The following is a 27,855-nucleotide window of genomic DNA, read 5'->3' on the forward strand; positions in this document are numbered from 1 at the left end:
ACTGTGAACGAATAACAAGCCCCGTTGCATGCAGAACATGTCGGGGTTGGCTCAGGTCGTTTGAGGTCTTTGCTCATGCGCACAATGTAAATGTACAGCAGCGCAAATTTCGAACTGTCGTCGGGCCTGTCATGAGAGATACATGTACTGAGATAGGCAGCCTGTTTTTTGAAGCGAAATGAGCAATTTTATTCCGAGTTACAGGTGAGCTAATACCCATTGCTTTCATTTCCATGCGGTACAGGCTGCACTTTGTCAGGTTATTATTACCACTGGCACTAGACACGTTGCTTCGCGATCGGTACTGAATCACACTGATTCACAGTAAACGTTGCTGCGGATCCGTAGCCCTATAGTACCTATACCACTCCCTTAGCTGGTTATGTTGGGGGAATGCCACTCCCCCAACACAACCAGCAAAGGGAGTGGTAGGGCTACGGAACCGCAGCAAAAGTAAACAAAGAGAGACTGTTCACTGTGAATCAGTACATGTACATGTACCGATTGCCAAGCGACGTGTCTAGTAGTGCCTGTGATTACTGTTAGTTACAGTCGTAACCACAGGGAATTGAGTAATCTTGTTGTTGTTGTTGTTGTTGGTTGTGTTGGGGGAAAGGCCAAAGCCGGACACTCTCGCCATACTCGTAGGGCTACACGTTGGGCGACCTACGTCGTTTTTTGGTCACGATTACGGTTTTCTTTTACAATTATCTACAACATCGACAAACAACAGCAAGGAATGACACATTGTTTTTTAATATTTTTTATTATCGTCATCATCATCATCATCATCATCACCATCAACAACAACAATAACAACAACAACAAGATTACTCAATTCCCTGTGTAGTAGGACGGGAGTGACGTGGGCGACCTACGTCGTTTTTTGGTCACGATTACGGTTTTCTTTTACAATTATCTACAACATCGACAAACAACAGCAAGGAATGACACATTGTTTTTTAATATTTTTTATTATCGTCATCATCATCATCATCATCATCATCATCATCACCATCAACAACAACAATAACAACAACAACAACAACAACAAGATTACTAATTCCCTGTGAGTAGGACGGGAGTGACGTTGGGCGACCTACGTCGTTTTTTGGTCACGATTACGGTTTTCTTTACAATTATCTACAACATCGACAAACAACAGCAAGGAATGACACATTGTTTTTTAATATTTTTTATTATCGTCATCATCATCATCATCATCATCACCATCAACAACAACAATAACAACAACAACAACAACAACAACAACAAGATTACTCAATGCCCTGTGTCGTAACCATAGCTGCAGTACAATGTGTAGCCCTACGAGTATGGCGAGAGTGTCCGGCTTTGGCTTCGCCGCCTGCGGCGTATCCAAAGCCGGACAATCTCGCGCTCGTAGGGCTATACAATGTGCTATGCTGTGGGACCCACATGGAGGTTTTGCTTTAGTATGCGAGCCGGCCAGCAAATCTTGTTTTTGCCGACCGACTTACATTATACCCAGGAAAAACCTGAGTTACAGCTCTGCAGCTTCTTCAGCAAGGCACACTAGACCAACATAGGGATTCTCTCCCAATCAGGAGACTTCCTAGAAATGTTACATGTATTTAGATACAGCTACTCGATGACAGTTTTTCTCAAAAATGACAGAAATCTCCTGATCGGGAGACTTTGTCCAAAATGTGTACCAGTTTGAAAATGTTAACGAATGAATTCCGGGACATGACTTTGACGTTAAAAAGTACAAATGGAGTTGATCCTCACTTTGGAAATACATTTTTCATATAAAGTGACAATTTGCTGTATGCATTTTCTACAGAGGGTATCACTATTATTTAATAAATGTGAAAATATTCAAAGGAAGCAGTGGTGAACTTTTTCGGAAAAAATGGTAACCCATCCTAAAATTTGATAAATGAACATACTGGTACACTTTTGTAAATGTGCAAATGTCTATTAAATTGCGCAAAACTACTCTATCAAAAAAAGTCTCGCTATCGGGAGAAATTTTCCTGATCAGGTGGTCAATTTTTCTCCCGATCAGGAGAAAATCCCCCTTTTGGTCTAGTGTGCCTTGCTTTACTTATGTGACTGAAAACAAAATTTTCTGTTTATGGTGTAACAGTCGAGGGTTGTAATGTTTTATTTGACTTTAGGCAGATAACTGGCAGAACGTCTATGCATCTTCCTGGCCCCCAAATTTTGGTTTGGCCCATGGATAACTTAGCCCTACCAATACGGCTAGTTTTCAATCGGATTCGAACCCACAACATACGGCATCAGTCGCCTAGCTGAGAGGCCACAGACAACCGCTCGGCTAAATCTCCACTCCCAAAAAAAAGTGGTTCAATAGCCGGCTAAGTTGTTACATTTTTCTGACTGAGACCGCTCAACACTTTGTAGAGTTCGTGAAGCACTCACGCACGCATGCTCACTATCATACATCGCACATACACACTTTATAAACTAATTAGTAATGAGGCTATCCGTAACTACAGTAGTGAGCGAATATTTGCTTAGGGGCAGTTGACATGTCCGTCCCCAGGGGTTAGAGCTGGGATGAAGAGCGATGGCCAGTAGTTGGTAAAAATGCACGTTTCACATTGTTGAAGCTATTGTGCTATGGGAGTTGTATGCCATTGTACATTATAGACACCAAACGTGTAAGGCAAACGTGCATGACTAAACACAATAAAAGTCTGCACGTTAGACATTTTAGACACGTTAGGTCCGTACACGTTAGGTTTGCACGATACACGATAGGTTTGCATGATTGGCATGATAGAAATTGGAGTCATGTGGAAAACCTAAAATGACATACACGTTAGACATTTTAGACACGTTAGGTCCGTACATGTTAGGTTTGCACGATACACGATAGGTTTGCACGATTGGCATGACAGATTATGACTCATGATGAAAACCTAAAATGACATACATGTATGTTAGACATTTTAGACAGGTTAGGTCCGTACACGTACACGTTAGGTTTGCACGATACACGATAGGTTTGCACGATTGGCATGATAGATTTTGACTCATGATGAAAACCTAAAATGACATACACGTTAGACATTTTAGACACGTTAGGTCCGTACACGTTAGGTTTGCACAATACACGATAGGTTTGCATGATTGGCATGATAGATTTTGACTCATGTTGAGAACCTAAAATGACATACACGTTAGACATTTTAGACACGTTAGGTCCGTACACGTTAAGTTTGCACGATACACGATAGGTTTGCACGATTGGCATGATAGATTTTGACTCATGTTGAGAACCTAAAATGACATACACGTTAGACATTTTAGACACGTTAGGTCTGTACACGTTAGGTTTGCACGATGATAGATTTTGACTCATGTTGAGAACCTAAAATGACATACACGTTAGACATTTTAGACACGTTAGGTCCGTACATGTTAGGTTTGCACGATACACGATAGGTTTGCACGATTGGCATGATAGATTATGACTCATGATGAAAACCTAGAATGACATACATGTTAGACATTTTATACAGGTTAGGTCCGTACACGTACACGTAAGTTTGCACGATACACGATAGGTTTGCATGATTGGCATGATAGATTTTGACTAGGGTGATGATGAAAACCTAAAATGACATACACGTTAGACATTTTAGACACGTTAGGTCCGTACACGTTAGGTTTGCACGATACACGATAGGTTTGCACGATTGGCATGATAGATTTTGACTCATGTTGAGAACCTAAAATGACATACACGTTAGACTTTTTAGACAGGTTAGGTCCGTACACGTTAAGTTTGCACGATACAGATAGGTTTGCACGATTGGCATGATAGATTTTGACTCATGTTGAGAACCTAAAATGACATACACGTTAGACATTTTAGACACGTTAGGTCTGTACACGTTAGGTTTGCACGATGATAGATTTTGACTCATGATGAGAACCTAAAATGACATACACGTTAGACATTTTAGACACGTTAGGTCCGTACACGTTAGGTTTGCACGATACACGATAGGTTTGCACGATTGGCATGATAGAGTTAGACCACTGTGTTTGTAGGCCATCACGTGAATCTTGAGACATATCGTATAACATGCTGACCTAAGATTTACGGAGCTAACGTGTCTAAAATGTCTAAGGTGTATGTCATTTTAGGTTGTCCACAAGTCAAAATCGATCATGGCAATCACGCAAACCTATTGTGTATCGTACACACCTAACGAGTACAGATCTAACGTGTCTAAAATGTCTAACGTGTATGTCATTGTAGGGTCTCCGGATAAGTTGAATGGTACAGTCAGATATACACGTTAGACATTTTAGACACGTTAGGTCCGTACACGTTAGGTTTGCACGATACACGATAGGTTTTCACGATTGGCATGATAGATTTTGACTCATGTGAGAACCTAAAGTGACATACACGTTAGACATTTTAGACACGTTAGGTCCGTACAAGTTAGGTTTGCACAATACACGATAGGTTTGCACGATTGGCATGATAGATTTTGACTGATGTTGAGAACCTAAAATGACATACACGTTAGACATTTTAGACAGGTTAGGTCCGTACACGTTAATTTGCACGATACACGATAGGTTTGCATGATTGGCATGATAGATTTGGCTCATGTTGAGAACCTAAAATGACATACACGTTAGACATTTAGACACGTTAGGTCCGTACACGTTAGGTTTGCACGATACACGATAGGTTTGCACGATTGGCATGATAGATTTTGACTTATGTGGAGAACCTAAAATGAAATGCACGTTAGACATTTTAGACACGTTAGGTGCGTACACGTTAGGTCGGCGCGTTACAAGATAGGTTTGCACGATTGGCATGATAGATTTTGACCCATTTTGAGAGCCTAAAATGACATATGCGTAGACATTGTAGACACGTTAGGTCCGTACACGTTAGGTTTGCACGATACACGATAGGTTTGCACGATTGGCATGATAGATTTTGACTCATGATGAAAACCTAAAATATCATGCACGTTAGACATTTTAGACACGTTAGCTCTGTACACGTTAGGTCTGCACGATACACGATAGGTTTGCATGATTGGCATGATAGAGTTAGACCTTACCGTGTTTGAAGGCCATCACGTGAATCTTGAGACATATCGTATAACGTGCCGACCGAAGATTTACGGAGCTAATGTGTCTAAAATGTCTAACGTGTATGTCATTTTAGGTTGTCCACGAGTCATAATCTATCATGCCAATCGTGCAAACCTATCGTGTAACGTGCTGAACCAACGTGTACGGACCTAACGTGTCTAAAATGTCTAACGTGCATGTCCAGATAAGTACAGTCGTACAGTCGTGATACCTACACGTTAGACACTTTAGACACGATAGGTGCATCCATGTTTGGCGTGCACGATACACTATAGGTTTGCACGATTGGCATGATAGAATAGGACTTATTTGTACGCCCTAAATGCTGTGCATGTTAGACATAGGTTCTTAAATGTTAGGTCTGCACGATACACGATAGGTTTGCACGTTTGGCATTTAGGCACGTTAGTTCCGACCTGGCATACACTTTAGACATTTTAGAAACGATAGGTGTGGATATGTTGGGTCTGCACGATACACGATAGGTTTGCAAGTTTGGCTTTTTGGTCACGTTAGTTCCGACCTAACATGTCAAACATGCACTACTAAAATGTAAAAATGTCTAAAATGAAAAAATCCCGACTTCTGGCCATGGATGGGGATGAAGGGGGTCTTGGTCTCAGCACGGTTATTTTATTTTAATACTTTTGACTATGGAATGTATCCTCTACAACAGAAATATAAAATCCTTTACTAGCACATGATTATATAGCATGTATATTCTCAACTGCGGGCCATCCTGGTACTTGTGTTATTTTTGCATCATAGCGATGAAAACAAATAATTGAAGTTTTTTTTTCAACCACCAAACCAATATTCAAAGTTGCAATATACACAAATGACATAACTTTCAGTTCTGCTTTTTTCGACACAATTTCTGTATCATTCGCTCTTTTGTATCATCTAATCTCTCATTCACCTCGCTCACGTGTTTCACCAATTGACGTCACTCAGTGGTCAAGAATACACATACACTTGTAAGAAATTTGGTTTCAGAGAATGGTGCACAGCAGTCCACCACCCTGAGCACATATAGATTGGTTGTTGTCATTGTGTAGTTAGGATTGCAATGTACAATAACTTCAAGAAAGGTGGCAAACATTACACCAATGCATGACATGAAGATCGCCTTTGCATGATGGCTGGAACTAAGAGTCTTTCATATATTCTGTTGGATACCCTTACTGGCCAATTTCTCTTGTATTCTCATTTGTTTCTGTTTGTGGTCATCTCAACCCCCTTACTCAGGTCACTTTGACCTCGTCAAACTTTTCTTGTTGTATGACAGCATTTATAGCATACAACGTGGCTTGGGGAAATGATGTTTCTGTGAAGAAATCTGCTGGCTTCAGTTCAAAACAACATTCAGCTGTTTTAATATGTGAATTGCATGCAAGGCTTAGACTAGTGCCTACACATACAATATGCCGTAGTGATTGGCCGTGTAGACACCTCCATGGCCCCAGGCCTAGCCCAAAGTGCGGTGTTGTGCATTCCTGGTGTTCCTCGCTTCTGCTAGAACCCTGCAAAGCACCATGAGCATTGAACATAACTGACAACATACCGGTACTAACACGATAGTGATACTAGTTTGTCACTGTAATGCTGAAGGGAAAGGTATGAGGGCCCAAGGGGGTTGAAGTGAGTATGGTGGAAGGGTTGAGGTGACCAGGAGTGACTTACGGTTTATCAAAGTAACCAGCAACCCATCCATGCACACCGCAACTCTGTTTGTATTGACACAGCCCCTCCACCAAAGGAGGGATTGTCGTATTAATTATCAGTGTTGTACTTGGCACCATTATATTCATGGAGGTAGAAGTGAGACTACTTCCATTGTATACGCCTTTGCAGGTACGATGTTGTCTTTTAATGATGTACACATACGCTCTGCTTGTACCAAGGACTTGTCCCGAGAAGGAAACTACCTGTGAAACACTGAGTACAATATTGTATGTGTAAGAAACATAAACATGACAAGTTTCCCCAATATTACGACTCTTTGACAAAATGAGATATCTGTAATATTTGTATACAGTATTTGCTGTATTTATTTGTTTATTTATTTGTTGTTTTTTTTTATTTTTTGATACATGTATGAGAATGCACCTCACTACAGATGGCTCTTACATTTGTTTCACACAGTATTCTTTTTTCCTCCAGACTGTTCCTTGTTTAAATCAGTGAAGTCTTTACAATGCCCCCTCGCAAGAGCAAGACTCCTACTGCTGCTTCAAGTTATCGAAATAAACCAAAGAAAATCGCCCCAATACCTGGAACATCAAAATCAAAGAAGCAGGGCAGAAAATCTAAAACACCAACAGTGAAAGTGACATCAAGGAAAAAGCGATCTGTCAGCCCTTCAAGAAATCCCAGTACAGCACAGGTCAGTTTGAATGACAGAGTTGTCAGCATTTGTCAATGGTTTAGGCCAAGGTTATTTCAATATGTTTTGCAATAGCCAATGTCTCAATTTCCATACAGATGGCCTAAGACAAAATGACTATTACGCAATGATTTCAGATGATAAGTTCAGGAATTGATAAAGACATAAAATTGACTACCTTGACCACACACAACATATTATTGTCGTCTTAAGTGGACAGAAAAACTGGAGCAATTGGTGCGCAGCTGTAGCAAAGCCAGGCAAGTTGGTGTCAACTAATGACAACTAAGGTCTTTATTACTTGATCAAACAATAATGAGGATATGTGTCATCAGAGATCTTTGCAAGATCTCTTAATTAATTAAAGGTCTGCCAGGCCTAACCTGTAAGCGCAGTCAAACTTGTCAAAAAGAATTCATTTTGTACAAAGTTTTGAGGGACCAGTCGAGTAGTTATGCTAAATTTTGTGAAATCATAAAGCATACACTTCCTGGAGTATGGTTTCACTGAGTGTAACTGAACAGGGGGTAGGGTACCATAATTGAAACATTGTGTCATTAGTCATGTGAAAATAAAGTGTTGAAGGGATGGAGATGATAAAAACAATAGTTCTTGCCTAGTCAATTTTCACAGATTTCTGGCTTAGAATTTTAGTTCTGTTTCAAGCATGGGCTATCAAGAATGTTGTTCTCTGTTATTCTGTTGGTAATATCAATTCTACATTTTTCCTGTATGGGCCTGTGTTGCTTGTTTTCATCATATTGTATGAAACTGAACAACTGGTATTGTTTATGAGTTAGGGGCCTTATAATTCTGTGAAGGATTTCCCTCTAGATCATTTAAGCTACCTGACAAGGTTTTATTTCACTTTGCCGCTGTTCACAATCGTACAACAAGAGTGAAAAAAGAGGTAAATACAGACTACAGGCTAATTGAATAATTAAACCTTCTTAATATTTTCTGTTGTATCCTTTCTGATCAATTTTACAATCATTCAATACAACAAAAGCAAACTGAATCTGTTTTGTGGAATCTATCTTGTAATTTATTGCAGCACCAGTCACTACTTCTAAACACATGAGATGGCACATTTCAAACATTCTTCATCATTCTCTGCATTAATCACAATACATATATACCATTCTTTCCTTTTCTTCATCATTATGAAGTATGATATATTATGCCATACCTTCCATAAACTGAAATAAATCAAAGAAAATGTGAAAAATATATATTCATTGAATCATACACCCTCGAGAAATTTCTCGAGGGTCTATGATTGAATAGAAAGTTATTTGTTTGGTACTGGTATTCAATTGTAAATTGACTGTTTTGCTTCAGTGTGACTGTCCATTATCAGCTGTGCATCTTCATTTTATTTAAATTGTTTTTATTTTGGACATTTAACAAACAACATGTAATATGTCAGTTTACGGCCCTGACAGTGGTCAGTATTACACAGTAATAAAAGTAGCTATGATATTTTTTCACCAATTTTTGCCACCCATGTGCCATGGTCTAACAGACAAATATAACAGTAGAAAATCAATTATGTATATTGACTTTGGCATAATCTCCTTGAAACAAGTACGTGCTATGGACTTATTCCAACCATTACGGGATACAGTCGTAGGGACCGCACCCAAAGGTTGTATGGGACCCATACAACCAATGTAAACACTGTATCCAAGGTACGATGGTGATTGATGAAAGTTAAAACATGTCTGTCATAATCTACATTGTATAATTTAAATGTTCCCGCCATGATGATGAGATGCAACTAGATATCATGCACAAAATACATTGTTTTGAAACAAGAATCTCTCACAGGCGCTGTAAGGACAAAGAAACAAACAAACATCTAACGAAATATTGTTGTAATAAGTCTTTGATTTGTCAATTACATTATCCTCTTAAAAAGAAACAGTTTGAATATTTAACATACTTTAAACTATTGTAATATACCAGTATAATATTCATTGTAATTAGTGAATGTGTGTCCACCACTTTATTTGCAGACTGAACATCTCCTTAATAGAGTCAGTATACTAAGTCATGTTTCTATGACTGATTACACACTAAGTGTTATTATCTCTGATTTCAAAATGTAGAAAAAGAAGCGAGGAACCCAAGAGCCGAGAGTGACCAAGAAAACAGAGAAGAGGAAGGGTAAGGATTAATATATACAACAATACAGAAAAGATAAATTTATCTTCTAAGATCACCATCTACCATTGAAAGTACATCCTGTGACATTCAAAGTTAAATTGAAAAGAGTTTCTAATGTGAGGGTCACCCCGGTAACATGTTTAGATCATAGGACAAGTCAATACCATGGTCAAATATTTGACCTAATGTAAGGAGAGGATGATGTGCCCATGGAAATTCTTTAGGTGACCATGTAGTTCTGTATACAGCTAGCTGAGGTGAATGTTTTTCCCTGTCTTCTTTTCTAAATTCATCTACCTATCATTGTAGATAATAATCTATCCAGATGCTATTCATTGATATACACTATGCAAATGGTGTATTTTCGATTACTTGATTTGATAGATAAAAAAAAGAAAAAGATTTTGAGCATGTAAAGTTATCAGAAAAATTAGTGAGGCCGTCAACTCATATAACTGTATCACCTTTCCTCAATTGTTTCTTTTATTCAGTTCAAAGAGAAGATGACTTCCTTGACAAAAGGGTCTCTGCAAGAGCTCTGTTAAAATGGAAACCAATACAGAAATCAACCCAAGACCTGGTCAGCAATATTGTGAATCAAGCCATCTTGTGAGTCTCATGCTGTTTATCTCTTTATGCAACAAATGCACACACATGCCCCACCCAGCTAGTCTTCAACATTATGTACAATATACAGGGTTAAGCAAATAATTTACAAACCCACCAGCCTCACTGGCTGGTATCAAAGTAAATTCACAAACCATGTGTCAGTTTCCCACAAGTGCATCAGTCAACGTTTTAGTTGCCAGCTGAATAATTCACTCATCCACCTTTGCCTGTACAAGCAAAAAACTACGACCAAAACTACCAGCCCAACCCAATCATAAAACCTACTAGCCTGGCCTGATCATAAAAAAGTGCCTGCCCAACCATAAAACCTACTAACACAACAGAAAAACTACTCACTGAATCAATAAAAACTACTGGTCCATGAGCTTAGACCAGTGGATTTGCTCACCCCTGAGTAAACAAGTTCACAAAAACCACGTAATATTAAATTGTGCCGTTCACACACACGCTATTAAAATGCCTGTGAAATGGCTCTGGTCCAATACTGGTGTAAAACGTTATGTGTGGACGCTCCAGAGTGGTTCTGAAACATATCAAATTTGAGATTGTTTAGCCGTTCAGACCTGAGCTGGTGTAGGGATAAACTCTATCTGCAACTCGCTGTTTTGACGGACTGAGCCGCTTCAGAAACGTGGTATTTGTATCATATTACAAACAACAACCAACTTTTAATTTCCTTTCGTGATTGCTGCCAAACATAGCACTACATCTCGTGGCAATAATTGGTCTGATGATGAGATCAGTCTGCTTATCTGAGTCTGGGCATGGATGTACAAAATCTCTGTACATCGATGGTCTGGGCTGACGAAAGTAAACAGAGAATTCTAAATGGAACCTGTTGACACAGCCCCATCATTTACAAAAAATCTGCAAGGTACTCTGCAATAGTGCCACTGCAAGATAAAGGCACTGAAATTTAAGTACAAGGGAGTTGTTGACAGCAACAGGCAGTACAACAGTACTACATTGTTCATGTCAGCCATCTTGTTACAATGTTGTATGCTTGGCCATATACACGTTTTGAAATCAAGAGGGTGCATTAAGCTGGCTTAAACACCAAAACAAAGACTTAATATTGTGTGTGTGGACACAAGCGGACTCAAACTATAGTATTAATCTCCTTTGTTTGTAAATCACAAAGAGTGTCACAGAAACATTCCAATTTTTTCCTGTCTGAACATTGTATATGTTACAGTTGATAAAAAAAGTAAGCTCACACTAAAGTTGTTAAAGCCCCTGTAGCTGTAACTCTTGAAATTTGTTGAACTGAAAAGGGCTTCCTATTTTCTCTGGTTTTCTTTAAATTCTACAAATTTAAAGGATATACTGTCCCCATGTAGTCTTCTACTACTGAAAAGTTGGACAAGTAGATTTAATTTTTAAGTGTTATTTTTATTCCCGCCATTTTTAAAAACTAGTAATATAACAAAGAAAACAAGCATATGATGTTCAAGTGGAAAACCTTCAACACTATGCATTATATTGGACTACTCTGTTGTTTCTGTGAAGATTCCAATACATATATGCACAACATACACTGTTTTTGCTTTATTTGCATGAGGGCGCCATTTTATGTTTTGGCAAACGTTTATTATTTATTTTTCTCAAAATTGCACATCCATTCCCAGTGGACAGTTTATCCTACTTGTATATGAGTACATTCTCAATGAGTACATTCCCATGAACTTGTTTTAGTTTGGAATTAAAATCACAAAAATAATGCTAAAAGATACAGCTATTGGGCCCTAAACACCCAGATCCATGTTAATCCTATTTTCTGTACTTATTTGTTGAAGGTGTTCCCTGAATCAGACAAGTGCTATGAGCTATGGCAATGTTCAAGAACATCTGGACAATTTGAAGACCAGGTATATAGCTCTCTCCATGTGATTTTATGCTCTTTGCCCATCTACCAGCATTGTCTTATATTCCTTGAGTTGGCCTGAGTGTCAATTTTAATGTGATGATGGCATATTAATTGCTGATTGTACAACTACAGTATTTTAAAAGCAATCAGACAAAGTACAGCTTGAACTCCTTCAACTCACCGGTGGTTAAATTTCTACATTCATATCGATGTGCTCTGTACAATATGACAGCTAAATCTTGCCCTGTATAACTGGATGATGTATGCATCAGTCATGCCATTTGTGCCTCTATGCCACAAATCAATTTTTGTAGGGATAATGGACTGACTTTTGAACATCTGAGAACAGCAAGTGAGAGTTTAATTAGAATATCGGTGGTGACACTCACTCATTTCTCTTTTAGGATTACTGCTACGCTGAAGAAAAGAAAGGCTCCAACTGCCAAATATGTAGACTACAAGAAAATGGAAAGTCACTGTGTAAGTTAAACAAAGAGTAATATGTGCACTTTGTATCAATGTGTTTGAGAGATTCTTCTTAAAACTTAATTGTTAGTTTGTTGCATTCCCTATACTGTTACTGTTACACTTTTAGAGTCCACTGCCTATGTGGGTGAAAATATGAAAGTTGATTCCCTTGATAGAATTTAGCATGATATTAGATGCACTGGTTACTATATATCAAATGAGGGAAAAGTATGTAGTTATCTTTAATGTCACTGAACACAGGAGACAAAGACTTAGTTTTCTTGCTAACTTGTAAGTGTGTGGCAATAAGGTCACAAGTTTTAGTGCAATCTGACCCAAAACTATGCAGAATTTTGAGATTTTGAGATTTTCTCCAGTGACCAGCAATAGCTCTGTATAACATCCATTAATCATGTGACTTAAGAAGTTTCTGGCTTTTTTTCTTTGTTACAGAAACTTCTTGAAGAAGTTTTAGTTCAGAGTTCATTACAGGTGGAATTGATGGAGGATCAAGCTGAACAGTTGGATGTGTATGTAATAAAAATATTTATTGATTTGCCTTTAAAAGTCGACAAACCTAGGAAAAAAAGATATTTTGAGGACAATAGCAGTGTGTTATCTGGTTATCAAATGAAGATTTTAGGGAAACAATATATATATATGGAAGTTTTTATCTCATTGAGGGAACGTTGAAAGTAGACCATTGAAACCACTGGATACAAACACATCTACCTATTTTGGATGTAGAATAGCAAAAATGTACCCAAACACTCACCTATTGAAAAATGTTTACGTTTTAATCAGATCTTGTATCTGTTTTGAACAAACCTTGTTAACGTAAAGGTTCAGAATATGTGCTAAGAATGGAAAAACATGATTTTTGTCTTTTGTTCATGTACTTTCCTCAGATCCGTTGAAGGTAAACAAGAAGAAGTTGCCGAACTGGAACATGCTGTCAGTGATTTTAATGACAACCAGGCAAACTGGAAGAAAAAGGTACAAATCTTGTAACCCATCAAGTAACTAGAGAGTAAACCATCAACATTCCTTGTCAATTGTGCATATTATACTTGAGAAACAGTAAAGTGCACATATATTATGGTACATAATAATATATAATATAAAAGTCAACGTCAAATATTACAGTACATAATAGTACATAATAATAATTCCTTCCGTATCAAGATGAGTGTCATTTGTACTGCATTGGACACATGACGAAGTCAAATGTCTGACACGGCACAAATACACTATTCTTACTCCGAATAAGGAACAGGGGATATTGGGTATGAACAGATTTATCATATACGCATGCCAAGAATTTTCAAATGCAGGAAAACCATAAAGTTGGGGTTTGGACTTTTTTCTGCCATGTGCAATAAATGAAAAGAAGCACTTGATGTCAACTGTAGTTAATAACAATACATGATAGCAAGGGCAAGATCATGATTTGTTGCTCATGACGGTAATATTGATGATGGCTAGGCTGAAGACATGACTATCATCAATGTGAGCACCAGGCTGCAAGTGAGCTACAAATCATGATCTTGCTCTTGCTATCATGTGTTATCAATTATGTTACAACAAAATGTTTGTGTAGCAACCTAGGCATAGAAATCGTGGTCATAGCAGAACATAGCTGCAGTAATTGTAGCCTAAGGGATTGTTTGATGTGGTTCGATGTTGACTTTTGTATTCTCCTGTTTAAGGCTACATCTTGTACCTTGTATCTACAATGGCAATTTCACACTGCAAATCTGCAATGCATATCAAGGGTTGCATTTCCAGCAACTCTCCACTTGTGCAAATTTCAATGTAGGCTTACTCCGCTATCGTTTTGAAATTGTGATGTCACATCAAATGGAGGACTTCACTCTTTTTGGCTGCAAAATGAAAGTTAATCCAATTGATCAGACAGTAAATTCAAATTAGACCGCCATCTTGAGGGAGCAAATATGGAAGTCAATATCAAACTGCATCAAACTACCCCTTAGACTACAATCATTGCAGCTGTGTAGAATGTATATACCGTACTCACAGGCATAGAATCACTGCTGTGAATGGCTTCATTTTCCAATCACCATGCCTAAAATTTCAAATATTTTTCTAAGTACAGACACAGCATTGTTTGTAGCTAGTCATATATACACTTTTTAATCACCAAAATGTATTCTAATACTCAACTGGAGTTGTATCTCAACTTGTACCCTGGGGTTCACATTGTATGTTACCACAGTACACAACAATTTGTGCAGCGCAGAAAAGATGTGCATCTGCAGTGGTCAAGATCACCTCACATACTGGGCAAGCGTCTCCTAAACCATGTTTTATCACTTTTTAAAATATGTCAGGTGACTTAGTCTAAGCCAATCACAATAATTGAATGATACACGAGGTGTAAGAATTGTTTCTATTTGTGCTTGTCATATACCTGTAGATGCCAATTAAATGATACTTTAACATTGACAGCAAACTGTTTCTATTTGTAGTTGCATCCTATACTCAGAGAAGACTATGAAGATGAACTGAATCTAACTGCACTGCCAGAGGACAGTTTTAAATTGCCCATATCCCAGGTACATGTATGTCAGTACTATATATTATTGCCTGAATACATGGCCTTATGTACCCAAGAGCAGGTGACAATTTGCCCTCTTGGGCAATTGTCTCCTGCTGCGAGGGCACATAAACCCATGTATTCAGACAATAATATTTCTATTACATGCCTCTTCACAGATTATGCTATATGGAATTTAGAGACATGCAGGGCGTTAAGCGTCTACTTTGACGTCGAAAACGTCAAAGGGCTTCACTGGACCGCGTAACAGTGGAAAGCAGTCAGTACATCGTTCACCAGCCCGCTAACTCCCCGGATGTTCCTACTCAAATCAATGCACTGATTTGCACTCACATTCGAGGCATATACTAATATGACAGAACCTAATGGCCATGCAGTGCAAGCACACTGTACTCAAGGTATTTGCATAAGGGCTTGCAGTGTATTCCCCACACTAGTGTCTAGTGAGTGTGAGGACAGCAGAATAATGGCAAGCCCTCATGATAATAATATCACGTTCCTATTTTTGTAATCAAGTCTGAGGTATGACAATGTCATTGAATTCTTACAGGCTAATTTCTCCACACACCCAATTCTGATTGTGTAGTGTGATGTTCACTTGTTTACAGTTCAATGGTTAGTGAACATGCGGAGCAGTTCTTGTTCAAGTCTTTCACTGCACTCACAGTTGGAAAGAACGACACAAAACAACCTGTGTTTTCTTTGAAGTCTTATTAGGCATTAAGATTGTTGTAGCTAAATCTCACACTTGCAGACAGTTTCAAAATAATTATTCCTTGCAAACAAAAAGTCCCGGTTACCTATGCTCATTACCACAAGATTATGGCATGTTTTTGGTATTTGCACTGCAGCGCAAATCCCAGTTAAATGCTCACTCGCCCCAGTGCAAGTAAAATGTGGTATTTATGTAATAATGTCACAGACAATAGTATATGTAATATATATTCCTCATTGGCAAGTCAGTATTTGAAACCATCTAGGAATTACAAAGTCCCTGCAGGCTTTGAGGTAAAGATTTCACCTAACTTGAGATGCATTGACAGTTGTTAATTTATGGCAGAGATATGAAAAGTTAGTGTAGTGTTTCTTGATTCTACCCAGAACTGGTAGAAGTACCATTACACTGCTGAGATAAAAAAATGTAATTACGTTCGAAGGATGGAAACATTTTAAAATTTAATCATGTTTGTAGCAATGAGACTGCACAGGTGAAAATTATCAACCTGTGTCAGTGAAAATTCTAATTGATAAAAATTTCCATTCTCGCTCATTCCTCTAGGTTGATGAAGACATAGATGTACATCAGTCCAGATTACTGCACAGACTTACAGATTTACAAAGTTCTCATACTGCAAATGAACTGGCAGAGTATGTGGAAACAGTGGCTACAGTGGCAAGTGTTCTAACGAGAAAATGAATTACCAATGAACATCTGTTACAGGAACATGATATTCCATACATACCACACTTCAATGTTGATCTTTTGCCAGTGAATGTTGATTTGTGTCATAATTCATTGTATATACTTTGATATTTAGTGAGCATATCGATGAGGAGTTGAATATTTACAAATAATCTATGTCCTTCCACTGCCAATCTTGGTTGAAGCTCCAAACATGCTGATAGACATTGGGGTTAGAGATGTACAGTTAGAAATTCTGTTGACAAATTCAGATTAGATGAACAGTTTCCAAAAGAAAAGACTACTTGTACTTCTTATCAAAATGTTATATATTCAATATGCAGATATATTTCATCATGTCAGTTGAATTTTTGTACAGACTCTGAGTGTCAGCAAATACTTCAAATTCATCTTGCAAGCTGGGCATATCTGTTTTAAAATCAGACTTTCCTTTCACAGAATGTAGCAACAACTGGTGTTCAAAAATCAATGAGCATTACATATAACAACAGGTTGAGAAGATAAATTTGACAGCTGATGTTGTTGTTTGTTTTACATCAGGAATGCACAATGTATCGCACTACTTGCCACCATTTTTCATTGAAATTTATGTTTTTGTAATGAGGCCAAGTATGAGGCCTACTGGTTCCTTGCCCATGTCAGTCTCAAAGCAAGATTGGCCCTCATTAGTGGCAACCTTTGTAAATAATGTATTAGAGATAGATATTTGCTGGTATCAATGTAGTAGGTACATGTATCGTGAATTTAAAAAATTTTATGTATTGCACTTATATGTTTACATGGAACAGCTTTGGAAGAAAAAGTTGATGGTAGATATATCAAATAGCTTGATTTTGTGTTTAACCAGTCTATGTAGGGCAAGGTATACCATAATGGAATATGATGGATAAATAAACTATCAAACCCAGCACTATTTGAATAACGACCAACTTTATTTCAGTGTTATGACAACAAAAATAAAACCACTCATTTGAATATTACATTCAAATAACTCAAAGTACATTGTATTTATCAGCTGTTTTGGAGATATACAGACAAGTTAGTAAAATGGTGATTCAGCAATATATTAATCTGTATTGAATTAGAACCCAATAATTAACATTTGGCATCTGGAATGTCACTAGGCAAGATTTGTGAGTAGTGTTAGTAAATTCACTTCCAATCCTGAATACCAGCTGCAGGAACATTGGCAGTATGGTATAGATGATGAAGAATTGAAAACCTAATTTGCTTGTTCAAGGCTACATTGCATGATTAAATGAAAGGAATGTGTGATGTATGATCATACAACATTTGCAGAAAACTACCGGTAGTATAATTTGTGAAAAAACACTGTCAGCACAGCCTTACAGCCAGCTTGTTAATCAATTCATTTCTATGTATGGAGACCTGATTTGATCACTTTTATGCCTTTTCTTAGTCTTGCCTCTACATTTCTGATAGCTATCAGAATTTGAAGTCCAAAGAGTTCTGCAACACTACTAGGATTTTCAAATCATGAATCATACTCCTCAAAAGGTTACACCACAGTTGAATACTTAGATCATGTTTGCATTGTTGTTTCACTGAACACTGCCTGACAACCTTCAAAAGTTTAATCAGTAACAGTCACTCAATAATTAATATTTCTTATTTCTTAACAGCAAATACACAGAACCTGGTAACAGTTGCTAAACCACTCATGGACAATCCATTTTGAGGAAATTATTCATTGGCTTTGCTGTTTATTCTACCATTAGTACAATACCAAATCAGAATAAGTTTGTATTTGTAAAGTCACACACTAGTTTTCATCAAGGTATTGTTCAAAATTGATATTGAGTGAACTTCTGATTGCAAGTAGTGCAAAGTCACATCTTTCTGTTCAGAATTTTGTTCGGGAATTCCTGCTCATAATATCACTGTTTGCAAAATTGGAAATCTTACATAAATATTTATAAAATTCTTTAAGTAGACCATTTGAAACTTGTTAGATATATTATTTACATTCTTATAAATTGCATATAATTGCTATATTACATACTTTTGTTATGCCTATATAATGCTTCAGTTAAGGGAATTTCTGCCAACCAGAACCAACTTTCTGGCTAAGCATATTTTGATTAAAATGTGAATAAAATAAATGTGATTAAAATATGATGACAATGTCACTGGAATCACCTATGTTGGAAAGGCATGCATTGGTTATCGGTAATTGTAGTTCACACAGAGACAGGTAACAGCTGTTTAACCATTATCTCCTTGTATATGGGTCAAACCATACCTCTCTGACAGCAATAGGACTATATAGTGTATACCGTATTTTTTTTGCGAATATTTTTTTTTGCGATTTTGTAAAAGGGTAGCACTCTGCGGCGTTTTAAGTTTGCGTTTACAGGAAGTCTCACAGATTGCGGTAAAACTAACAGGAAACAAACAACGTGAATTGGATACCTTTGTTCACGCCCAGGTGTTATTACAGCGATCACGAACATCAAGAAACAGACTTGTCATGGACACGTTGTGATCACCGATTAGCCTTGTCATCGTCATGAAAATAAAAGCTTTAGTTCTGAATGTAAATCTTTTGTTCTCGATGTAAATTTCTGGGGATCAAACAAAAAAATGGCATATAAGCCGAGGTTTTGACAAGAATACTAGTATTTCACTTTCCACTGCATTCCCGAGGTGATAACATCGCTCGCATCGTGTTAGCTGAACTGAATACGAATGGGTTGAAACAAAAGCGAGGTCAGTATTCACATTATGACGCCGAGCTCCGAGCTGAGATTGGGAAGTTTGCTGTCGAAAATGGCAACATGAAAGCAGTACGTCATTTTGCAGTAAAACTTGGTCGAAAAATCAACGAGAGTACGGTGCGATCGTTCAAAGTTTCCTATCTCAAAGAAAAGAGATCATCGAGATCAGAGCCCGTAACCTGTCTGCCTCATTGTAAGCGTGGGAGGCCCCTTCTACTTGGTGACCTCGATGAGCGTGTCAAGGCCTACGTCACTGGCGTGCGTGATTCCGGCGGTATCGTCAACCGAGCCATACTGCTTGCTGGTGCGAAGGGCATTGTGATGAAACGCAACCGAGCACTACTGAGCGAAAATGGGGGCCACATTGAACTTTCTCGCACACGGGCTGAATCGTTTCTCAAGAGAGTGGGGTATGTGAGGAGGAAAGGTACGCGTGCGGCAAGAAAACTACCCGAGAATTTCACTGAAATTAAGGACGATTTTCTACATCGTATTGCTGACGTAGTAGAAAGGGAGGCGATACCCCCGGAGTTGGTTATTAATTTTAATCAATCCGGCAGTGTGGTACATTGGAGCAGTGAGCATGTTATGTCTGCGACGTCAAAAGTTCGCGATTTTTGCAATCGCGAATATCGCAAAAATAAATCGTTCGCAAAAATAAAACGGTATACAGTAGTAAATAGGAGTAATGGAGTCCAATATTATTTCAAAGTTAACTTGTAAACTGTTACCCTTAACTTATACACAAGCCACACCTTCAGTTTGCAATGGCTGATGTATGGAAATTTGTTTTACCATACCAATGCTTGGCCAGTACATGATTTGGCAGCTTGTAGTAGTAAACATTAGTGGAGTTCCCGATTGTTTTACCAACAATACCCTAGAGGTTTTTGTATGCAGTTACAAGACAAGTTATGGTCGTGTTCCTAAGCAATTAACCTGTATTGTCTAACCTCAGCAAGGATAGTATCTGTCTGCATAAATGTGCCAACATTGCTGATACGTGCAGTACTGTGGAATGAAAGACTCAAAGCCCTTTCCACATCAAATTTACGTCTGTGTTACAACATGAAATACTGCTGCAGTGTCTAGAAAAGTGAATGATGACACAAAATGACAATAAATAATACATAGGTAATTAATTATCATGTTTGAACACAGAACAAGCTGCTTGAATACTCTTTCAACTGACCAAGATCACACTTATTGTAGACAATAAAATGTTATTTTGTACCCTATCAAAGTAAAATGAATGGCTCCCTAAAAACAGTTAAAACATTTTCTATGGGTAGGTCAAGATGAAAAATTTGATGCAAATCAAATCTTTCACTTTGCAGGGCTTACACAAACTAGCAGTACAGTATATCAACAATTATTTCAACAAACAAAAGTGAGCAAAGGTAAATGCAAGTACATGGTACAAACAACCTGGTATTTGCCACATATACCTGCTACCTGTTTACATTGGTCTGAAAGAGAACAATTTTCTTCTTAAAAGCATCGTTTTCCATCCACTGGTCCATGAAATCAAGTTTGTTGTTGGTGCTAATAAGAGATGTTGGTGCCGTGTAGATCGTATTGAAACTGAAGTTTATAGAGCATGAGTTTACTTCTCAGGAAGAAAATTACGCACAAAATTACAATACGTGAAATAGAACAATATATCTAATCTCTGAGATCTTCAATTCACTACTTTTCCAGACTTGTCAAGTAATTCTCAACTGACCTACAATTCAACATAAACTTATTATCTTGTAAACATTTCTTTTCACATGAACATTTCATTTACTTACTTGTGCAAGCTAACAACTGAAAACTAAAGGTTTCACAAAGAAGACAAGGTTTATGAAAGTACCAACGAATAATAATTGACCATACATATACACAATATAGTCATTCCAATTCAAAGAATGCTTGAAATAAGTCTCTAATGGTAGTAAAATGTTCAGAGTGATAGGTTCAGCAAACTATCAGTACTTCAAGACATTCTCACCAGACTAAACTTTTTTAAAGATTTTCAATCTTGTGAAAAGTTGCATAATTATTACTTTCTGTATAAAAATAAATTAATATGAAAAGATTTAATTTCAAAAATACAATTAAATTTTAAGATTTTGTACTGGCAATTATGCAGCATTGCTTTATTGTGGTTCAGGAGGAATATTTAGCACACTGATTCTTAGAATATTTTCACCTAATGTTAGTTAGCCTTGATATTTAAGAAGAAATGTGAATGACATACTGGTAAATTGACTTTATTTTTCTTGGACAGAGGTATAAAATTATCCTGGACATCAATGGATCAAAGATGTCATACCAGTGTGTCACCATCTGTGTAAAATTGACATGAATGCAGCAATATAGGTGAAGATGGCTGTATTGTTATCAAACCATAATCCACATCAAATGCTGTCAGGTTTAAACGCCATCTTTTCAAAATACTGCCTTTCATATTTTGTAGCCTTTTGAGATTGGTTGCTTGACAAAGATATGAACAACTTTCTGTTCTGCTTCCCAAATTTATTCTATCGGCACCCAAAATATTCCTGTACCACCAAAAGTCTAATTATATCTTTTCCTCAAGGCAAATCCCACAAACATTCATGATTGATATTTATACAAAACAACTGTATCCTTCCCCTTGTCTATCCTTCCCCTAGTCATTTACAGTGACAATCATGCATTGTTGATCACTGACAATTATTATTGGCTCTCTCATCCTATCTTGACACAATATTCACATAAATTCATCATCGGTAGTGTCTTCTTCTCCAATTCTTGACAGATTCGTAGCTTCACTTCTTGAACCATTTTGATGGTAGCCATTGCCAGCAGACTTGGAAGATTTCTTCAGGAGAGCTGTTGATGAATAAAGTTTATGTAAAAGCATTGAGACCGAGAAAAAGACATTGGAGAAAACATTTATTTTCAATCTATTATAACTATATTGGCTTGATAGAGAATATCATATTGGTATGGTAGGGAATATATTGGTTTGGTAGGGAATATATTGGTTACATGCATCTCTGTCACTAACATGGTTTGCAGTTTGCATGTTTACATCCAAATAACAGACTTCATAATTGACCTAGGGGGCAGGGTAGCAGAAATGTACATCACAGGCACACTGTATCTATGGTAACAACCAGTTACTTCAATCTATCTGCCTTGCTCAAAAATTATGTACATTAAATGCTGTTGCATAACTTATATGCAACAATGATACCACAAGCATATCAAAAAATAGTGACAATGTCACTGGTCGCTCGCATATAGTTATCAAAACAAGCTAGAATCAACTAAAAGATTTTTTTATCACAAATAGAAACAATTCCCCCAATAAAATAAAATTATGCAAATTTCACCAGAATTTGATCAAATCTTACTGACGTCACCCGTAAAAACCTCTACACTAAGTTTCAACTCAATCGGACGTGTGGTTTCAGAGAAAAAAAATTTTTGATCAAAAATGAAAAAAATAGCCCAAAAATGCAAATATGCAAATTTCACCATGATTTGCCTTGGGAAAGGTCACTCCTATGCACTTCCATACCAAGTTTCAAATCAATCAGACTGTGGTTTCAGAGAAGAAGATTTTTTGACCAAAAATGGGAGAAAATTACAAAAAAATTCATGAAAAATAGCAAGTCCAAGATACTGATCCAAGACGTGCACAATCATTTCAGGTCAGCCCAAAGTACTTACATGCTAATTTTTCATCTAATCTGCTCAGTGGCTATTGAGATTTTCAATAAAATGTAAACTTGTAAACATATATACATATGGCTATGGGAGCTAACAAGCGACCCAATGGTCTGCTCTGCTGTGTTATGTAGAGAGCAACTTTTTGTGACATATGTATTGATGAAGAAGGTTGAGATCTTTGATAGCTCATTTCAGGATGGCCTGACCTAAAATGGCAAAATTAGCTGCAAAAATACAAAATTGATGATTTCATCATAATTATGTATAAAAATGTATACCAATATCAAAGCTATCACATGAGTAACTTTTGAGAAACAAATATTTTGACCAAAAATGGCAAAAATGACCCAAAAATACAAAAATTGAAGATTTCATCAAATTTCACTATATCACACTAAGAGAACCCCCAGGAACCTGTATACCAATTATCAAAGGCATCAGACAAGTAGTTTTTGAGAAACACATTTTTTGACCAAAATGGCAAAAATTGCACCAAAAATACAAAATTGCAGATTTCATCATATATTCTGTATATCATATTTAGTTTATCTGTAGGAACCTGTATACCAAATATCAAAGCTGTCAGACGAGCGGTTTTGATGAAATAAATTTTTGACCAAAAATGACAAAAAAATTCCTTAAAAATACAGATTTGCTTATTTCATCACAATTTGAACAAATCCAAGTTGGGTTATCCCTAGGGACCTGTATACCAAATATCAAAGCTGTCACGAGCGGTTTTGATGAAATAAATTTTTGACCAAAAATGACAAAAAAATTCCTTAAAAATACAAATTTGCTTATTTCATCACAATTTGAACAAATCCAAGTTGGGTTATCCCCAGGGCCCTGTATATCAAATATCAAAGCTGTCAGACAAGCGGTTTTGATGAAATAAATTTTTGACCAAAAATGACAAAAAAATTCCTTAAAAATACAGATTTGCATGTTTCATCACAATTTGAACAAATCCAACTTGGGTTATCCCTAGGGACCTGTATACTAAATATCAAAGCTGTCTGACCAGCGGTTATGAAGAAGAAGATTTTTTACCAAAACGCCTTTTTTGGCACTAATTTGCATATTTTCAACAATATCAAAAAAATCAAAAAAAGCACAATCATTTCAGGTCAGCCCAAAGTACTTACATGCTAATTTTTCATGTAATCTGCTCAGTGGTTATTGAGATTTTCAATTTTGACTGTTTTTACATTTTTTCACTTCATTTGCATATTTTTGGCAATGACAACTTCATTTGAACAAAATCTCATCTACAGCTCATCATCCATGTACACACCAAATATCAAGATGAAATGTACAGCGGTTTTGGAGTTTTTGATGTTGACGGACAGACATACAGACATACAGACATACAGACATACATACATACAGACATTTCCCTAGCCTATAAGAATAGCTTCCATTGCCATATATACATATGGCTATGGGAGCAAAAATCAATCAATGTGAAGGACACATGTGATTTCAGACTTATACTAATCTTCATCTGTCTGAAAGACACTACTATATAGCTGTGATGAAAGTCTTTGGAAAGCATGAACAACTTTGTTGCTCTCAAACACCAAAACACCAAATGATGAACACTTGTGGATATGTTTCTTTCTATCACACTGATATGATCACATACTTCCTGTAAGTGTAACATGTCATACCTGCAACATTACACAGACATACTATATCTGCAACATTGTGACATTCATAACGCCTGCATTATGATGCTCCACCTGAAACACTTTACATGTAATTGTAATGACATACAATATGCACCATTATGATGCTATACGTGTATCTGCAATATTGTGATATACCTGAACACTATGGCTATCATGAATGCAAAATTATAATGCTTAGGGTGAGATGCTATGACATACCTGCAACGCTAAGAGAGTCTCTCCTGTCATGTTTGTGCCATCTTTTTAGTTTACCGTGTCTTTTCTTCCAGAGTCCTGTATACAATACAGCTCCAGTCAACAGCAACAACAGAAAAGTAAGGCTTCCAAGAGCCCACAAAGCATCCTTATTTGTTCCAATTGGCATGTGTACTTGTATACATTCATTGCCTTCACATGGTTTGACAGTTGTTTTCCCACTGTCACTAGATTTTTCATTTCTTTTTGTAGCAGGTGTATTCTTTGACACTGTGATACCTTCACTTGGAATTTTCACAGTTGGTTGAATTGTCCTATGAGCTTTGGTTGTTTTATCAATACTTGGCTCTGATACATGATTAGGCTGTTCTGGTTTTAATCCATTGTTCCCCTCATCTGGCACTGCAATCGTACTTGTTGGTTTTACTGCAGGCTTTTCTATAACAGTTGTTTTCAAATTGGATTGCTCATCTTGATTTGTATTTTCCCGATTCAATGTTTTTGACTCAACTTTCTGAGTTGTCATCTTCACAGCTGGGTGCACTATTTCAGTTGGTTTGACTGTCTTTTTGGGAATCACTTGACCAAGGTCATTGTTAACTGGATTATGGCCTTGGTCAAGGTCATCCGGAAGAGGTCCTTCTCCTTGGTTATTTTCCTGCACATATTTTTCTGTTGGAACTTTCTCCACTACAGTGATAGGCTTGATTGTTGGGTTATCCTTATCTGGTAGTTGTACAGGGTTGGCCGATGCATGACCTTGACTTGGTACCACCTTTGCAGCAGTGGGCTGAATTCCATGTACCATTGGCTGCTTTGCTATTTCAGCTTTTGCTGGTGACTCTGAGATTCCAGTGCCAGTAGTTTCTCTGTATGTTCTCTGTTTCTCAGAATCAAACGTATGGTCCATGTCATTCTGTGACCGTCTAAACCTTTCCAATTTCAGTGCCTTTGGATGGCTCATCTTATGCTCCAGTTGTGCCATCTTAAAAGAAATGAAATTATGCGGTAGAAATCACATCAAATTACATCACTTAAATACTCAAAAATAACACCAGGTAAATGCATTTTTGGCTTAAAAAATTTAGGATTCTCACAAACTAATTTACGAAGCAACAAGTCAAATATCTCTATGATCAATAAATATGTGCAAGAAATAGTTAATCTTTGTGATAAAAACTGGCCTAAAGATGAAAAAGTTATTGTTCAACAGAACAAATAAGTAATTTGCACCCATTCAGAATTGGTTGATGACATTTACAGATATGGCATATGGCAAACTTTCAGAAGACAATACGTATGATGCCTGGAGGACTAAATGTTAACGTAGAAGAGCTAAGTGATGGGGAAATGTGAGGCTATTTTACCATGTTAACAGTCCAGACATCCACTTTCTGTTTCAATCACAAAGGAACTGAATATTTGAGCATTCCGTTTTAAATCTATAATTTGAAGAATGGGACTCTACTCCTTTGTGCAATGCATATAACCTTTTTTTCCCTATGATCAGGAAATGTCTGTTACACAGGTAAGTCAGCACGGAAACATTTCTTCAGGCAACTTACATTACTTTTTTCTATAAATACAATGCAGTCTGCTCGGAAAATAACTCTAGAAGAAAATTTACGGTACCAGCTAATCTTCCTAAAAAGGTACTTCACACAGATAAACATGATTTGAATTAACAATGATTTTTCTTGACCTTGCACGTTTTGTTAGACTCTGAGAAATATTATGAGAATAGGTATTCTGAAATGCAAATGATCTCAAAAAAAGAAAATAAGTTGTCGTGTAGTTTGCATGAGTAATGAAATACACAACCATATACATGTACAGGAATACTGATTCTTACGAAATTTGATGACATAGTCCATAATATTAGTTGGCAAGCCATTTCCGTGATGTTTCAGATGCACAGGAAAACAGAAAACTGTATATATATTTCATTATTCATAGGATAGGTATAAAATAATATTTACATATAAATGACAGACACAATGCACTGTTGGACCAACATGTTTGAAGAAACGTAGATACACTGAGTATTACAATCATCGTCATTTTCATCATCATGCAATAGATTACGTATGATTCTTTATTGTGAGATTTGTGTTGCCATGGATGGAGTTAAAAGAGATATCGTATTTTGACCTCTATGGTGCATGTCGTGTTGATACACTCTGTACAAACTAGATATATAGCGATGATTTGTGCTTTATCGGACAAAGTTCAGTTACACAACAAATGAACAATAGTAAAACAATTCAACAATCTTTAATCGTTAACACACTCACAAATGATTTAAAGAGCGAACGGCTTGTATACAAGCTACTGGAATATTTCCAACAGAGAGTTCATATTAAACCGGTCTCTGTTTCTCTGTTTCAACAGAACGGCAATACGAAAGAAAGGTGACAAATAAGATGTAAACAAGTACTTGTCCCCACCAAACTTTGACCCACCTTCAAAGCTTGACCCGCTCCTGCTGTTTCGATACCGCTGATTTTTTTCCTCGATTTGAAGAGTGTCCACAGTCGTCCATTTTTGTCGTCAAGGGAAGCCTTTAGCTTATCTAATGAATCGAGTGGTTTACTATAAATACCAGAGTCTAACAAAACTACAATAACGACAGTTGACAAGATAATATTATACCGGAGTGACATTCTGCTACTGTTACACGTAAGGGGGACACGTACATACTATCTACACACCACTTGTCGCATTGAGCTAGCTGAACTTCCCAAAAGGTATATTGTACTGACAATATCAAATATACTTAGTTAGTTTATTCGAAGAAATAATTTCTTGGCGTCCTACAAAAATCAAAATAAAATAATGAAGTAATACTTTTAGTATCAAA

The 27,855-nt window shown here is 37.1% G+C and overlaps 2 protein-coding genes across 3 annotated transcripts; one reads left to right on the top strand and one right to left on the bottom strand.

The window, feature by feature from the left end:
- The first annotated feature begins 86 nt into the window (after positions 1-86).
- LOC139145938 (centromere protein Q-like) lies at positions 87-18,802 on the top strand. 2 transcript variants are annotated; one of them, XM_070717390.1, is made up of 10 exons: positions 87-204; positions 7,306-7,528; positions 9,640-9,697; positions 10,189-10,306; positions 12,124-12,195; positions 12,599-12,674; positions 13,116-13,192; positions 13,571-13,658; positions 15,152-15,238; positions 16,520-18,802. In XM_070717390.1, the coding sequence occupies exons 2-10, from the start codon at positions 7,340-7,342 to the stop codon at positions 16,655-16,657; spliced, it is 903 nt and encodes a 300-aa protein (XP_070573491.1). In that variant the 5' UTR covers positions 87-204; positions 7,306-7,339; the 3' UTR covers positions 16,658-18,802. The 2 variants fall into 2 exon arrangements, with proteins under 2 accessions (XP_070573491.1, XP_070573492.1); XM_070717391.1 differs by lacking the exon at positions 12,124-12,195 and having other exon boundaries at positions 96-204.
- A 1,272-nt stretch (positions 18,803-20,074) lies between these two features.
- On the bottom strand, positions 20,075-27,743 carry LOC139145936 (uncharacterized). The gene is made up of 3 exons (XM_070717388.1): positions 27,458-27,743; positions 24,999-25,980; positions 20,075-22,260 (listed from the first exon to the last, which is right to left on the bottom strand). The coding sequence occupies exons 1-3, from the start codon at positions 27,656-27,658 to the stop codon at positions 22,139-22,141; spliced, it is 1,305 nt and encodes a 434-aa protein (XP_070573489.1). The 5' UTR covers positions 27,659-27,743; the 3' UTR covers positions 20,075-22,138.
- Between the last annotated feature and the right edge of the window lie 112 nt (positions 27,744-27,855).

Source organism: Ptychodera flava, chromosome 12, assembly GCF_041260155.1.
Source record: "Ptychodera flava strain L36383 chromosome 12, AS_Pfla_20210202, whole genome shotgun sequence".
Lineage (NCBI taxonomy): Eukaryota > Metazoa > Hemichordata > Enteropneusta > Ptychoderidae > Ptychodera > Ptychodera flava.